Source organism: Eumetopias jubatus, unplaced genomic scaffold (assembly GCF_037043125.1).
Source record: "Eumetopias jubatus isolate StellerSeaLion01/CBP00866 unplaced genomic scaffold, mEumJub1_p1.0 scaffold_9, whole genome shotgun sequence".
NCBI classification, from domain to species: domain Eukaryota; kingdom Metazoa; phylum Chordata; class Mammalia; order Carnivora; family Otariidae; genus Eumetopias; species Eumetopias jubatus.
Window position 1 is genome coordinate 94,989,394 of NW_028274815.1, and position 16,130 is coordinate 95,005,523.

Consider the following 16,130-nt stretch of genomic DNA (forward strand, 5'->3'; position numbering starts at 1 on the left):
CTGGAATGGAAGATGGATCTCCATCCCTTCACTTTCAGTCGATGTATCTTTAGGTTCAAAATGAGTCTCTTGTAGACAGCATATGGATGAGTCCTGTCTTTTTATCCAATCTGCAACCCTGTACCATTTTATGGGAGCATTTAGGCCATTCACGTTGAGAGTGATTATTGAAAGATATGAATTTCTTGTCATCATGTTGTCTGTGAAGACCTTGTTTTTATAGATTGTCCCTGTAAATTTCTGTTGTATATCACTCTTGGGGTCTTTCTCCTTTTATAGAACCCCCCCTTAATATTTCTTGCAGGGCCGGCTTACTGGTCACATATTCTTTCAGTTTCTGCCTGTCTTGTAAGTTCTGCTTCTCTCCATCCATTCTAAATGACAGCCTTGCCAGATAAACTATTCTTGGCTGCATGTTCTTCTCGTTTAGTACCCTGAATATGTCTTGCCAGGCCTTTCTGGTTTGCCAGGTCTCTGTGGATAGGTCTGACGTTATTCTGATGTTCCTCCCTCTGTATGTAAGGAAGCTCTTCCCCCTAACTGCCCTTAAGATGGTTTCCTTGGTTCTAGGATTTGTGAGTTTTACTATCTCATGCCAGGGTGTTGGCCTGTTTTCCTTGATCTTGGGAGGGGTCCTCTCTGCCTCTAGGACACGAATGTTTGTTTCATTCCCCAGATTAGGGAAGTTCTCAGCTACAGTTTGCTCAAATATATCTTCTAGTCCTCTCTCTCTCTCCACCCCCTCTGGGATTCCAATAATTCTGACATTGGAATGCTTCATGGTGTCACTTATTTCTCTGATTCTATTTTCATGTTCAGTTGTTTTTCCCTGGCCTCCTCTTTTCCCTTTTTATCTATTAAATGGTCTTCCAGGTCACTAATTCATTCTTCTGCCACACTTACCCTAGCTGTTAGATTATCTAGATTGGATTGGATCTCATGGATAGCATTTTTAAGTTCTGCCAATTCAGCTTTCATTTCTGCCCTTAGAGGCTCTATGTTGCCATTAATTGATTTCTGCATTCTAGCTATTGTCTTCGCAATTGGTAGCCTGAATTCCATCTCCAACATCTTGGTTATATCTGCATCCATTTGTAAATCTGAGGCATAAGTCATAATCTCTGAGTCTTTCCTATTTTGGGGGTTCCTCCTCCTAGTCATTCTGTTGAGGGGTGGTTGAGGGAATATATATAGTATAAATTATTGACCACAACCCAAGCAAGATGCACCTGTTTTCTAGGGACCTGAGGATTGCTGGCCTCTTGTTCTCCCAGCCTGTCTTCTGGGGGAGGGGCCTGCCACGCTGTTACTTACGCAACCTTGTTTGGGCAGAGTTGCCCTGCCCCCCTGTGGCGGGGAATGGGCTCAGTGGGAACCAGTTTTTTGGGGCTTTTGTTCTCTGGTGGCTTTCCCTGGTGGCTTTCTGTGTCTCTTCTGAGAGTCAGAGCAGAAGAGACCATTTCCAACCCTCTGCTTCAGAGCAGAGAGATCACAGTCTGTTCTTCATGAGCTCTCAGGCCACACTATCTCCGTTTCTGTCTGTGCTGCTATAAACTGCAGTGTCCTGGGTTGTGCACCCCTCCGCAGTGCTCCCAGTCCTGCCTCCAGGTCGGGGCATGTCTCTGCCCTTTGTGGTTTTGAAACCACCAGCCGCCCCCCAGTTCGCACACGCTGCCCTGCTGCTCTGGTTTCCATCTAAGGTCCTTTCCCCACCGCTACGGGTCTGCGAGTCTGTGCTCAGTCCCTAGCATGGGAGACTATCGCTCACCGGCAGTGTAGGATCCCAACAGCCAGGTTCCCTTCCGCTGCTGTTTATCCTCTGATTTCTGTCCGAGGAATCATGGCTCCCCACTTTGTACCTCGAAACCAACCACCCGCAATATTCTGATTGTAGAGATCCAGATCTTCTTACATCTCAGGCTGATTTCGTGGGTGTTTAGAGTGGTCTGGTAGATCTTCAGCTCAATCCTGGGGACCAGTTAGAATAGGGTCCCCTACTCCTCTGCCATCTTTTCCTCTCCCCTTACCACTACTTCTTACTTATCCCTCCTATTTTAATTAATAGTCTTATAGTTAAAATTTATCAGGTTGTGACCTCATGTTTATTATTGGCCTTATTTATATTTTGTTAACTTAAATACAGTTAACATAAAAACTTGGAGACATGATAGAATTTTGTAGAAACTTTCCTCCTGTTAAATTTAATATAATTTGGTTGGATATACATAGAGCCATGTCATTTTTGGTCTCTTGTATTTAGCAGTATCACCACTTATTTTGCCTGCTTAGGGAGAGGAGGACGGGTGTGAGTGGTCATGAAGGTTTGTGCACAGCAGTGTTGTGTCCCCAGGCATGTCTGAGAGTGTGTCCTGGAATCCACTCTTGATGGCCTAGAACTGTCTCCAGACAGGGTGTCTGTCTCGGTGTATTTGACTTCTATGGGGAGTCAGCCCAGCTAGCTTTTCTCCCTCTCTTGCCTTCCCTTGCCTTCCCTTGCCTTCCCTTGCCTTCCCTTCCTTTCCCTTCCCTTCCCTTATCTTGCCCTCCCTTGCCTTCCCTTCCCTTCCCTTCCCTTCCCCTTTGCCTTGCCTTGCCTTCCCTTCCCTCCCCTCCCCTCCCCTTCCCTTCCCCTTTGCCTTCCCTTCCCTTCCCTTCCCCTTTGCCTTGCCTTGCCTTCCCTTCCCTCCCCTCCCCTTCCCTTCCCCTTTGCCTTCCCTTCCCTTCCCCTTTGCCTTCCCTTCCCTTCCCTTCCCCTTTGCCTTGCCTTGCCTTCCCTTCCCTCCCCTCCCCTTCCCTTCCCCTTTGCCTTCCCTTCCCTTCCCCTTTGCCTTCCCTTCCCTTGCCTTCCCTTCCCCTTTGCCTTCTGTTCCCCTTTCCCTTCCCCTTTCCCTCCCCTTTGCCTTCCCCTTTCCCATCCCCTCTCCCTTCTCCCTTCAGCTTTCCTGCAGAGCCTCATGTTTGGCTTAAACACTTGCTCTTAAGGAATCTGCACCACCTTGGTGTAGTTGAGAGAAGATCAGGCAGTCCCTAAGTTGCCTATATTTGGAGCTCACTGCATCTTTCAGCTTCATCTGACATGTTTTTCATTTATTTCCTTATTTAATTTCTTACATTGGTGTTATCTTTTCAGCCATTTAGAAATATAGAAACGGAAGTACTTACCTAAATTCTAGGAATGGGATGGAGCTAAAAGTAAATGTAGAGGAGGACAAAAGGGCATATCTGCCTGTATCGATGTACTCCACCAAGTCATGCTGGTCATTCAGAGCGCAGGAAAGCTGTTGGAGAAAGCAGAGTAGGGACATGAGGCAGGGAACCTGGAGAGCTGCCCTGTCCCATTGAGCCAGGTCCTCAAGGTCTTATTTAGCTCTAAGATTTTTTGGGAACATTACATTATACATGTGCATATTGTAGTGGCATGACAAAAACCCTATTCAAAGCACAGTGTAAATTTGGAGGAAGATTATCTTTGCATTGTTTTTGTGGATGACTGACTGTTGATTATACGGGCACTGTTGTAACTCACTTAACCCTGTACCAGTACTTTGTGGTAAATTCTGTTATCATCCCTATTATACAGAGGGGGAGACTAATGCATAGAGAAGTTCAGTGGTTCTCCACTGGCCACAGCTAAGCCAGCAAGCGGCAGAGCCTGCATTCGAACCCAGGCACTGTGGCTCCAGACCCCAAGCTCTTAACCCTGTGCTTCTTGTAGCATGCCTGCTTCCTTGTCACTAAGAACTTGGTGCAGGAATTTAACAGTACCTTTAACTTCTAGTTTTTCTTTCTCAGAACTGATTCTGCATTGCAGTGCATCTCTGCATAAACATGTGTTTAATTTTGTCACCTTTAATTTTGTTTTTAGATAAGATGTGAAGGAATCAGGCTATTTCTTCTGTGGCTTCAAGCACTTCAGACAAACTGTGCAGAAGAGCAGGTTCTGATTTTTGCTTGCCTCGTGCCTGGTTTCCCAGCGATCATGTCATCCAGAGGGCCCTGTACGCTGGAGACACTCATCAATCCTAGCCCTAGTGTGGCTGATGGTGAGGAACATTAGCAGACCTTACAGGTTGAAATGACTCTTCAAGTTACATTGAGGAATTCCTTGGTTTGTCATTATCCTGAATAGAAATCTTTATTTCATAGATGGGGTCGGAGGAAGAATTATTCCCTGCTCATATTCACAGTAAAGTCTTACAGACATTAGAATTGAAAGAATCGGAGCCTATTTTATATGAAATGATGACAGGAGAAATTTACTGAAGTGGTGGAAACAGGAATGGAAGGGAGGGGACAGATGTTGGCAGTAGCAGGAAGTAGAGACACATGGTGTGTCTGGATGTTTTTGTGGCTGTTAATGAGATTTAAATCTGCCATCCAAAACTACTGTTTATTTTCCTCACATGATTGTTTCATGAGTGGACATTCATCTGCTCACCCAGCTGTGTATTTTCGTGCAGCATTCATGGGAGGACAATAGTGTCCTCCTGGGAGTATTAATGGCAGCCATTTGTATCCAGTGAGTTTTCAAGAAACTTGCCAGTTAGGGCCATTGATTTATTAATGCATATCACTTTATTGCCCAATGACAGGTACTTGATCTTAGGCTGGCCAAGGCAGAATTTGAAAGAGAGAAGAATGGTTTAGAGGGAAGGGTGGCTTCATGAGCATTTGTACCATATTTCCAAGCCCTTCATGCACAGTGGCCTGGAGTGTAGTATGAGCAGGTTCCAGTGGATAGGCAGATGTATTTCAATAGAGGGTAACTTTGATGAAAGAGCTCTCCTTTTTTTCCACTCTGCAGCAAAGATATATCCAGAAGAAATCACTCCACTCCTACCAGCCGTATCAGGGGAAAAGATCGCTGAGGACCAAACATGCTTTTTTCTTCAAATACTGTTGAAATATATGGTTATTCAGGTAAGAGCGAAATCATGGATAATTCAGTAATGGTCTTACTCTCGATGGGAAAGAGAAAACATTGCGTCTTTTCTTCCGGCTCATATTTTGTATTTTTGCTTTTTCTTTGAGGTGATTCTTCGTGATACTTCACTAGAAATAGAATATGTGCCAGTTCATATCAGCAAAGACCTGGCATACATACTATTTTGTGTGAGTGTGTATGTAAAGGAAAAAATTCAGTTCTCCATCTACTGTCTTATTATTACCACATTCACACAGAACACTTCGCTTCTAACACTTGTGGTTACCGGATGTGTGGGTTTTTCCCTCACCAGGCAACTCTGCAACACCAGCTGGGTGTCCTGTAGTTTAACTCAGCTTTGATGCTATCTGCCTTGAGATGGCATCAGATCCCACAGGTTAAGGGCTCAGTCCCATGAGACTGTTCCATCACATTCAGGTGCCAGTCACAAGTAGGAGGGCCCCAGGTTACCCACAGCTTCTCTACAACTTAACTACAAATCAGAGGTTCCCACAGCTCCTCCTCAGGTTCAGCTGCTTTGCTAGAGTGGCTTACAGAACTCTGGGAAACATTTGTTTTCATTTACCAGTTTATTAAAGGATATGATAAAAGATACAGATGAAAAGCCAGATGCAGAGACACAAAGGGTATAGTCTGGGAGGGTCCCAAGCCCAGGAATGTCTGTTCCTGTGGAGTTGGGGTTTGTCACCCTCCCAGTACATGGATATGTTCACTCACCTGGAAGTTCCCTGAAACCTCTGCTACTGGGATTTTTATGAAGTCTTCCTCACATAGACATGCTCTGCTTCCAGCCCCTCTCCCCTCTCTGGAGGAATGGAGAGGTTGGGGTGGGGGTGCTGAAAATTCTAAGTTCTAATCATGGCATGGTCGTTCTGGTCAGTAGCCCTCACTCAGGAGCCATCTGGGAGCTCCCCTGCCCCAGAGTTGTGTTATTAGAACAAAAGATGCTCCCTGTGCTCTTATCACTTAGGAAATTACAAGGGTTTTAGGGGCTCTGTGCCAGGAAGTGGGGGCAGAGACCCATATGTATTTTCTATTACCTCATAGTATATTAATCTATTTTTGCCTCTTCGCTTCTTCCTGACCCCTGATCCTATGCTAGCAAGGCAGGATGGAGGAGGAGGCAGGCCCGGAGGCTGAACTGGCAGATCAGGAATAGGCAGAGCAGGCAGGAAGATTCAGGTGAAAGCATATGGAGTTATCTCTTTGTGCCACCACCACAGACCTACTTGATGTCACATGTTCCTTTCTCTGTTTATCAACTGAATACAGAGTTAGTATCATTAGTTCGTGATTTCAGTAGGTGATCCCTTTCCTCTAGTCTACATTTCTGATAATGGTTCAAAAAAAAGCTACTGAATTCTTTTCTCTAAGCCAACACTTCTCCTGTCTCTGAATTCTTCCAGGGAACTCTGTCCAATCTCTCTGTCCTCCACAACCAAGTTTGTTGACTTTATAATCTCTGCTCAGTCCACTTTCTCTCCTGACACTCACTACTACCTGCCTCTGCCCTGTCACTGCTAAGACAGAGGCTAAGACCCTGAAGGAGGTTTAGAGGTCAAGTCCAGAGGAAGGACACTTTAGTGTTTGCCTTACTTAATCTTTCAGGTGATCTGACAATGACTGCCCCTTCTTCATGATATTCTCTCCTCCCCTAATGTTTTCTTCCTTCTTTCCTCCTCCTTTTCTTCTTGGCCAGTTTTCTTTAGGGGACTGTTTCTCTCTGCTGTCCCTCAAGATTCAGTCCTTGTCTCCCTTTCTGACTACTCTGTCCTATTGGGCAATGGCCCTTTTTGAGTTTTAAAGAAAAAGTACCAGGTTACGTTTGACTAAATGTTTTAAGGGCAGAAAGAATGTTAAGTCATTATTGAGAACAGGTGGAAAAAAATACAGGCATGATGAGTAGAGCAAGTTTAAAAACATCTAATATCTATCATTGGGTGATTTTTTTTAATACTAAGTAAAAATATCTTTAACATAGTTAACTTTTGAAGTATTCATTCTTGTCATCGTTTGAGTTTTAAGATAGAATTTCATTACATGATTGTCAACATTATTTGTCACGATTTGTCATGATTTTTTAAATTTAGGATTGGACTTTTAATATAATAAAAGCACTTTAGTTTGGTAGACATTAAGTTGAAATGTAAATGTACATATGTTCTTTCCCACATATTATCCAAAGGCTGCAAGCTTGGAGTGGAAGAATAAGGAGAATCAAGATACTGGTTTTAAATTTCTTTTTACATTGTTTCGAAAGTATTATCTTCCTCATTTATTTCCATCATTTACTAAGTTAACAAACATCTACAAACCTGTACTTGGTAAGTACTGATTGGGCCATGTCTAGAGGATGTCCACAGGGACGCTGTCCATTCTTTTTCAAAGTGACCTTTGTTTATTTTTAAGTAAAATAGTCATTTTATTCTTATATTTAATGGTAACTTTATTGTAAGAGGTTTAAAGTTTCCTGATAAATGATTTTACCTATTTGTACAAACTACGTATTTGTACCTCAGCTCATAGCAACAAAGGGGACTGGGGCTCCTGTACTTAGAAATAATTCAACATGTGTCATGATTCTTTTTGGTGTAATTATATTTAAAATCTTTTAATGGCTTTATTTTATTGAAACTGTTTATTGAAGGCAGTGTTCATTATATCACACCAGGATGTTCAAGTTTGCATTTCCTTAAGTCTTCTCTTATGGATGGTGGGGTATGGTGACCCCAGACCTTGCCGAGTGGCGAGGCAGGCCAGCCCAGGCCACACAGCTGTGCACAGTAGGCCCTTTCTTTTATCCTGGATCTTCCATCCAGCAGGTGCTACTTACAGCTTGTTATGGAGGAGCCAATGTTTGGGCAGCTGGGAAACCAGAAAGGAAGGAAACCATAAGGGAATTTCTAATTTCGCTGGTAAAGTTTTTCTTCTTTGAAAAATGAAGGCTCACAGGACAGAAGTATCCCTTAGATTGGTGCTGGGGAGGGGAGGCAAATTTTCTTCTCCCTATTATTTTGAAGCAGGCAAAATTAGTTACAATGAATAATCAGGAACAATTTTGGAGGGGAAAAGGTTACAACAGACATTAATCCATCTGGGGAATGTGGACTACTAACTCAGTTGCCTTTGGGTGTTTGTTTACATATACACACACGTGTGCACACTTGGATCAAGGGAAAACAGCAGAAGCTTGATGCGTTTTGAAAGATGTAGAAGTACTAACCTTTAGAGGTACTGCGATAAATGTTTGTTAGCTATATATATGTGGGTATTGTTTTCAGAACTTGTTTCTGATTTTATAAATAGTCTATATACACTGTGGAAAACATAGTATACTTTAATATGCTGAACTTAAATTTATTTGTTGAGAACTTGTCTGCCTCATGCAGGTACCTCCAGGTGTATAAAAGTTAGTAAGAGAGTTGGACATACAGCAAGTAGTAGCTCGAATCCAATACCATGTAATTTTTTGTATGGATTATGAAATTTAAAGAATGAGAAGGGGACTTCTTATTAATTCTTTGGAAATAGTGGTGTACGATACCTCAAAGATGAATTCTTTCAGACATAAAGTAGTTTATACTGATTCTATTCTTTGGATTCATCTAAAAGGAAAAGGATATAAAACTAAAGTCCCATGGATTTGATTAGTATAGTATTGGATGTTAAAATATCTAAAATGATTTAAAAAATACTAAAATGCCTAAAATGATGAAAAATGTCTATATATGCTTTTAGATTTGTTTCAATCATAAAATAAGATTAAATTAGTTATAATGTATGTGAAAATATTTTTACTATTATAATCTCATATCATTTCTTAAATTTGTTAAAGAGTTATTAGCTTAGTACTTCCATAGCCATATGCCCTAGCTGTAACAAGCAAACAATAACAGTAGCCACTGTCCCATCTTGGTCAGGTTGCAAGGCAGAATCAGAAACGAGTCTACCAAAAGATGTCATCTTTAATAATTTCTGGTTCTTTAATTTTAGTTGCTATTCATACCACCAAATATATATCTGCTTAGTTAGAAACTGAACCATTTGTGGGGATTACACTCACTAACCGAATCATGTATTCTGTTTTCTTCCAGACATCCCCCATTTGAGACCAAAGCCAGTGTACATTACTACAGCTCGAGACAATGAAAACATTTACAGTACAAAAATTCCATACATGGCAGCTCGCGTTGTTTTTATTAAATGGATCGTAACTTTCTTTTTGGAAAAAAAGTATCTAACTACAACCCAAAACACTAAAAATGGAGTTGATGTACTGCCCAAAATCATACAGGTATGTCATTCATCTTCTTCTTATCTTTTACACAGGTAAGAATACACTAACACATACCAAAGTAATTGATTATTAGGATTTTGGTTCTTCAAGGATGTTGATTATCAGGATTGGTTTTATTGGTGGGCTCGCTCTGTATAGCTGAGGTGTCAGAGGGAGCTCTGAGGTAGCACTTGCAGTGCTCTGTTGACATTGCATGACCAGGTGATCTTGGGGGCCAGGGAGACATTCTGAGAAGATGCCTATTGTGTGCAGACTCCTGGCTCCCTCTCATTTTCCTTCCTTTGCTCAAGTAACAGTGACCTCAGAGCATAATACCAGGGCCTGTGTTGCCTTCACCAATCCCCAGCACCAGGAAGGCCCTCAGGAATCATGTAGGTGGGCCATGGGAAGGACCCGTGAGACTGCCAACTGCCCTTCTGGAATCTCAGGGGAAGGAGTAGAAGAGCATCTCAGGATTTCGGGGTGCCATGATGGAATCCCTGGAAGAAAAGTCTGTCTCTCTTCAAGGCCTTCAGTGAAGACTTCTTTCTTTCTTTTTTTTTTTTTTAAAGATTTTATTTATTTATTTGAGAGAGAAGGAGAGATAGAGAGTACAAGCGGGGAGGAGAGGGAGAAGCGGGCTCCCCGCAGAGCAAAGAGCCCAATGTGGGGCTTGAGCCCAGGACCCTGAGATCATGACCTGAGCCGAAGGCAGATACTTAACCGACTGAGCCACCCAGGCACCCCAAAGACCTCTTTCTGTGTGGGGCCTGTGGTGTATCTTCCCTCTCTTGCGGTCCTTAGTCACAGACAAATAGGGCTTTCCCAGCAGGCTGAGTTGCTTAGGGACTTTGCGCTGGGTAGAGCAGGACCACTTGCAGAGGTTCGAAAGCAGCTGCTTCGTGGCAGGGACATGGTTTTATGCACAAGTGTGGTTCACTTAGAGCAGATTTGCTGATGCCCTGGAGTTCCCAGAAGCCTGACTAGGCCTGAGCTGGAAGAGTGCACACACCTGAGTGACAATTAGCATTTTGATGGAAGAGTACCAAACAGGTCCAGAGCACGTGTCCTCATTGATAAGAACTGACTAAACAACTGGAGAAACATTTTCAAAGAAGTCTGAGGGGGATACAATTACAGTAAGAGCAACAAAAGACTTACTGAAGATTTTATTTTATTTTTTATTTTTTTCTTGTTATGTTAATCACCATAGATTACATCATTAGTTTTTGATGTAGTGTTCCATGATTCATTGTTTCTGCATAACACCCAGTGCTCCACGCAGAATGTGCCTTCTTCAATACCCATCACCAGTCTAACCCATCGCCCCACCCTCCTCCCCTCAGGAACCCTCAGTTTGTTTTTCAGAGTCCATTGTCTCTCATGGTTCGTCTCCCCCTCCGACTTACTCCCCTTCATTCTACCCCTCCTGCTATCTTCTTCTTTTTCTTTTTTCTTAACATATGTTGCATTATTTGTTTCAGAAGTGCAGATCTGTGATTCAACAGTCTTGCACAATTCACAGCACTCACCATAGCACATACCCTCCCCAATGTCTATCACCCAGCCACCCCATCCCTCCCACCCCCCCACCACTCCAGCAACCCTCAGTTTGTTTCCTGAGATGAAGAATTCCTCCTATCAGTGAGGTCATATGATACATGTCTTTCTCTGATTGACTTATTTCACTCAGCATTATACCCTCCAGTTCCATCCACGTCGTTGCAAATGGCAAGATCTCATTCCTTTTGATGGCTGCATAATATTCCATTGTGTATATATACCACATCTTCTTTATCCATTCATCTGTTGATGGACATCTTGGCTCTTTCCACAGTTTGGCTATTGTGGACATTGCTGCTATAAACATTGGGGTGCACATACCCCTTCGGATCCCTACATTTGTATCTTTGGGGTAAATACCCAGTAGTGCAATTGCTGGATTGTATGGTAGCTCTATTTTCAACAGTTTGAGGAACCTCCATACTGTTTTCCAGAGGGGTTGCACCAGCTTGCATTCCCACTAACAGTGTAGGAGCGTTCCCCTTTCTCCGCATCCCCGCCAACATCTGTCTTTTCCTGACTTGTTAATTTTAGCCATTCGGACTGGTGTGAGGTGGTATCTCATTGAGGTTTTCATTTGGATTTCCCTGATGCCGAGCGATGTTGAGCACTTTTTCATGTGTCTGTTGGCTATTTGCATGTCTTCTTTGGAAAAATGTCTGTTCATGTTTTCTGCCCGTTTCTTGATTGGATTATTTGTTCTTTGGGTGTTGAGTTTGATAAGTTCTTTATAGATTTTGGATACTAGCCCTTTATCTGGTATGTCATTTGCAAATATTTTCTCCCATTCTGTTGGTTGTCTTTTGGTTTTGTGGACTATTTCTTTTGCTGTGCAAAAGCTTTTTATCTTGATGAAATCCCAAATAGTTCATTTTTGCCCTTGCTTCCCTTGCCTTTGGCGATGTTTCTAGGAAGAAGTTGCTGCGGCCAAGGTCGAAGAGGTTGCTACCTGTGTTCTCCTTTAGGATTTTGATGGACTCCTGTCTCACGTTTAGGTCTTTCAACCATTTGGAGTCTATTTTTGTGTGTGGTGTAAGGAAATGGTCCAGTTTCATCCTTCTGCATGTGGCTGTCCAATTTTCCCAACACCATTTGTGGAAGAGACTGTCTTTTCTCCATTGGACATTCTTTCCTGGTTTGTCAAAGATGAGTTGACCATAGAGTTGAGGGTCCATTTCTGGGCTCTCTGTTCTGTTCCATTGATATATGTGTCTGTTTTTGTGCCAGTACCATACTGTCTTGATGATGACAGCTTTGTAATAGAGCTGGAAGTCCGGAATTGTGATGCCGCCAGCTTTGCTTTTCTTTTTCAACATTCCTCTGGCTATTCGGGGTCTCTTCTGGTTCCATACAAATTTTAGGATGATTTGTTCCATTTCTTTGAAAAAAGTGGATGGTATTTTGATGGGGATTGCATTGAATGTGTAGATTGCTCTAGATAGCACTGACATCTTCACAATGTTTGTTCTTCCAATCCATGAGCATGGAACGTTTTTCCATTTCTTTGTGTCTTCTTCAATTTCTTTCATGAGTATTTTCTAGTTTTCTGAGGACAGATCCTTTGCCTCTTTGGTTAGATGTATTCCTAGGTATCTTATGGTTTTGGGTGCCATTGTAAATGGGATCGACTCCTTGATTTGTCTGTCTTCTGTCTTGTCGGTGTATAAGAATGCCACTGATTTCTGTGCATTGATTTTATATCCTGCTACTTTACTGAATTCCTGTATGAGTTCTGGCAGTTTTGGGGTGGAGTCTTTTGGGTTTTCCACATAAAGTATCCTATCATCTGCAAAGAGTGGGAGTTTGACTTCCTCTTTGCCGATTTGGATGCCTTTGATTTCTTTTTGTTGTCTGATTGCTGTGGCTAGGACTTCTAATACTATGTTGAATGGCAGTGGTGATAGTGGACATCCCCGCCACATTCCTGACCTTAGGGGAAAAGCTCTCAGCTTTTCCCCATTGAGAATGATATTCACTGTAAGTTTTTCATCGATGGCTTTTATGATATTGAGGTATGTACCCTCTATCCCTACACTCTGAAGAGTTTTGATCAAGAAAGGATGCTGTACTTTGTCAAATGCTTTTTCTGCATCTATTGAGAGGATCATATGATTCTTGTTCTTTCTTTTGTTAATGTATTGTATCACGTTGATTGATTTGCGGATGTTGAACCAACCTTGCAGCCCAGGGATAAATCCCACTTGGTCATGGTGAATAATCCTTTTAATGTACTGTTGGATCCTATTGGCTAGTATTTTGGTGGGAATTTTTGCATCCATGTTCATCAAGGATATTGGTCTGTAATTCTCCTTTTTGATGGGGTCTTTGTCTGGTTTTGGGATCAGGTGGGCTGATGGTGGGCTGTGATGGTGGGCTCATAAAATGAGTTTGGAAGTTTTCCTTCCATTTTTATTTTTTGGAACAGTTTCAGGAGAATAGGTATTAATTCTTCTTGAAATGTTTGGTAGAATTCCCCTGGGAAGCCATCTGGCCCTGGGCTTTTGTTTGTCGGGAGATTTTTGATGACTGCTTCAGTTTCCTTTTTGGTTACAGGTCTGTTCAGGTTGATTTGGGTCCTTTCTCTTTTCTTTTTGATAAGTCTGACCAGGGGTTTATTAATCTTGTTAATTCTTTCAAAGAACCAGCTCCTAGTTTCGTTGATCTGTTCTACTGTTCTTTTGGTTTCTATTTCATGGATTTCTGCTCTGATCTTTATGATTTCTCTTCTCCTGCTGTGTTTAGGCTTTATTTGCTGTTTTTTCTCCAGCTCCTTTAGGTGTAGGGTTAGGTTGTGTATTTGAGACCTTGCTTGTTTCTTCAGAAAGGCTTGTATTGCTATATACTTTCCTCTTAGGACTGCCTTTGCTGTATCCCAAAGATTTTGAACAGTTGTGTTTTCATTTTCATTGGTTTCCATGAATTTTTTAATTCTTCTTTAATTTCCTGGTTGACCCATTCATTCTTTAGTAGGATGCTCTTTAGCCTCCATGTATTTGAGTTCTTTCTGACGTTCCTCTTGTGATTGAGTTCTAGTTTCAAAGCATTGTGGTCTGAAAATATGCAGGGAATAATCCCAATCTCCTGGTAATGGTTGAGACCTGATTTGTGACCCAGGATGTGATCAATTCTGGAGAATGTTCCATGGGCACTAGAGAAGAATGTGTATTCTGTTGTTTGGGATGGAATGTTCTGAATATGTCTGGGAAGTCCATTTGGTCCAGTGTGTCATTTAAAGTCTTTATTTCCTTGTTGATCTTTTGCTTAGATGATCTGTCCATTTCAGTGAGAGGGGTGTTAAAGTCCCCCACTATTATTGTAATGTTGTCAATGTGTCTCTTTGCTTTTGTTTTTAATTGCCTTATAAAATTGGGTGCTCCCATGTTAGGGGCATAGATATTTACAACTGTTAGATCTTCTTGTTGGATAGACCCTTTAAGTAGGATAGAGTGTCCTTCCTCATCTCTTATTACAGTCTTTGTTTTAAAATCTAATTTGTCTGATAGAAGGATTGCCACCCCAGCTTTCTTTTGGTGTCCATTAGCATGGTAAATGGTTTTCCACCCCCTCACTTTCAACGTGGGGGTGTCTTTGGGTCTGAAATGAGTCTCTTGCAGACAGCATATCGATGGGTCTTGTCTTTTTATCCAATCTGATAGCCTGTGTCTTTTGATTGGGGCATTTAGCCCATTTACAGTCAGGGTAACTATTGAAAGATATGAATTTAGTGCCATTGTTTTGCCTGTAGGTGACTGTTACTGTATATTGTCTGTGTTCCTTTCTGATCTATGCCGCTTTTAGGCTCTCTCTTTGCTTAGAGGACCCCTTTCAATATTTCTTGGAGGGCTGGTTTCGTGTTTGCCAATTCCTTTAGTTTTTGTTTGTCCTGGAGGCTTTTTATCTCTCCTTCTATTTTCAATGACAGCCTAGCTGGATATAGTATTCTTGGCTGCATATTTTTCTCGTTTAGTGCTCTGAAGATATCCTGCCAGTCCTTTCTGGCCTGCCAGGTCTCTGTGGATAGGTCTGTTGCCAATCTAATATTTCTACCATTGTAGGTTACATACCTCTTCTCCCGAGCTGCTGTCAGGATTTTCTCTTTGTGTCTGAGACTCGTAAGTTTTACTATTAGATGTCAGGGTGTTGACCTATTTTTATTGATTTTGAGAGGGGTTCTCTGTGCCTCCTGGATTTTGATGGCTGTTTCCTTCCTCACGTTAGGGAAGTTCTCTGCTATTATTTGCTCCAGTATACCTTCTGCCCCTCTCTCTCTTTCTTCTTCTTCTGGGATCCCAATTATTCTAATGTTGTTTCGTCTTATCGTAATGCTTATCTGTCGAATTCTGCTCTCGTGATCCTGTAGTTGTTTCTCTCTCTTTTTCTCACCCTCTTTATTTTCCATCATTTGGTCTTCTATATCGCTGATTCTCTCTTCTGCCTCATTTATCCTAGCAGTTAGTGTCCCCATTTTTATTGCACCTCAGTAATAGCCTTTTTGATTTCGACTTGGTTAGATTTTAGTTCTTTTATTTCTTCAGAAAGGGTTTCTCTAATAACTTCCACGCTTTTTTAAAGGCCAGCTAGTATCTTTAAAGTCATGATTCTGAACTCTAGGTCCAACATCTTACTAATGTCCGTATTGAGTAGGTCCCTGGCTGACGGTACTACCTCTTGTTCTTTTTGCTGAGGTGATTGTTTTTGTCTTGTCATTTTGTCCAGAGGAGAACAGATGAATGAGAGAACAAAATGCTAACAGGTTAACAACATCCCCAGAAATTATACTCTGTACGAACCAGAAAAGACCTGAAACCAGGGGAAAAGAAAGGGAAAGAAAGAGAAAGAAAATAAAACAAAAAGAAAAAGATAAAAACAAAAAGAACAATACAAGAAAAACAAAATATGATCAAATATGATCAGGCTAGTGCATAGATCAGTGGCACACAGTAGATTTTGGGTGTATTTTGGTCTGCTAGAAAAAATGCCTCCTAAAATTTTAAAGGATGAAAGACTTATATATGTGTAAAATATGGGTTGATACAATGAAGGGATGGAAGATGACTGTAAAGATGAAAAGTATAAAAGATTTTGTAATAGGAATTGATAAGAAGTTGTTTGAAAAAAGAAAGAAGAAGATTTTAGAAAAAAAAAGGGAGAGAATGTGATCAGGCAGGAGACTAGAACAAAGCCATACACTAGTGATTTAGGGTATATTTTGATCTGTTAGAAGAAACTGTATCTTAAAATTTTAAAGAGAGAACAACTTATATATATATATATGCCAAAAATAAGAGTAACTACTATGAAGGGATAAAATATGACTCTAAAAATGAAAAATAAAAAATGTTTTTT

The 16,130-nt window shown here is 41.5% G+C and overlaps 1 protein-coding gene across 4 annotated transcripts in view; it reads left to right on the plus strand.

Annotated features, from left to right (window-relative positions):
- The window catches only part of RALGAPA2 (Ral GTPase activating protein catalytic subunit alpha 2), a 341,643-nt gene that overhangs the window by 82,427 nt on the left and 243,086 nt on the right, over nucleotides 1-16,130 (plus strand). For all 4 annotated transcript variants that reach the window (XM_028123771.1, XM_028123769.1, XM_028123770.1 and 1 more), the window contains exons 6-9: nucleotides 3,866-4,043; nucleotides 4,805-4,920; nucleotides 7,131-7,269; nucleotides 9,040-9,239. In XM_028123771.1, coding sequence (XP_027979572.1) covers nucleotides 3,866-4,043; nucleotides 4,805-4,920; nucleotides 7,131-7,269; nucleotides 9,040-9,239 — 633 coding nt within the window. The remainder of the gene's footprint in view (nucleotides 1-3,865; nucleotides 4,044-4,804; nucleotides 4,921-7,130; nucleotides 7,270-9,039; nucleotides 9,240-16,130) is intronic.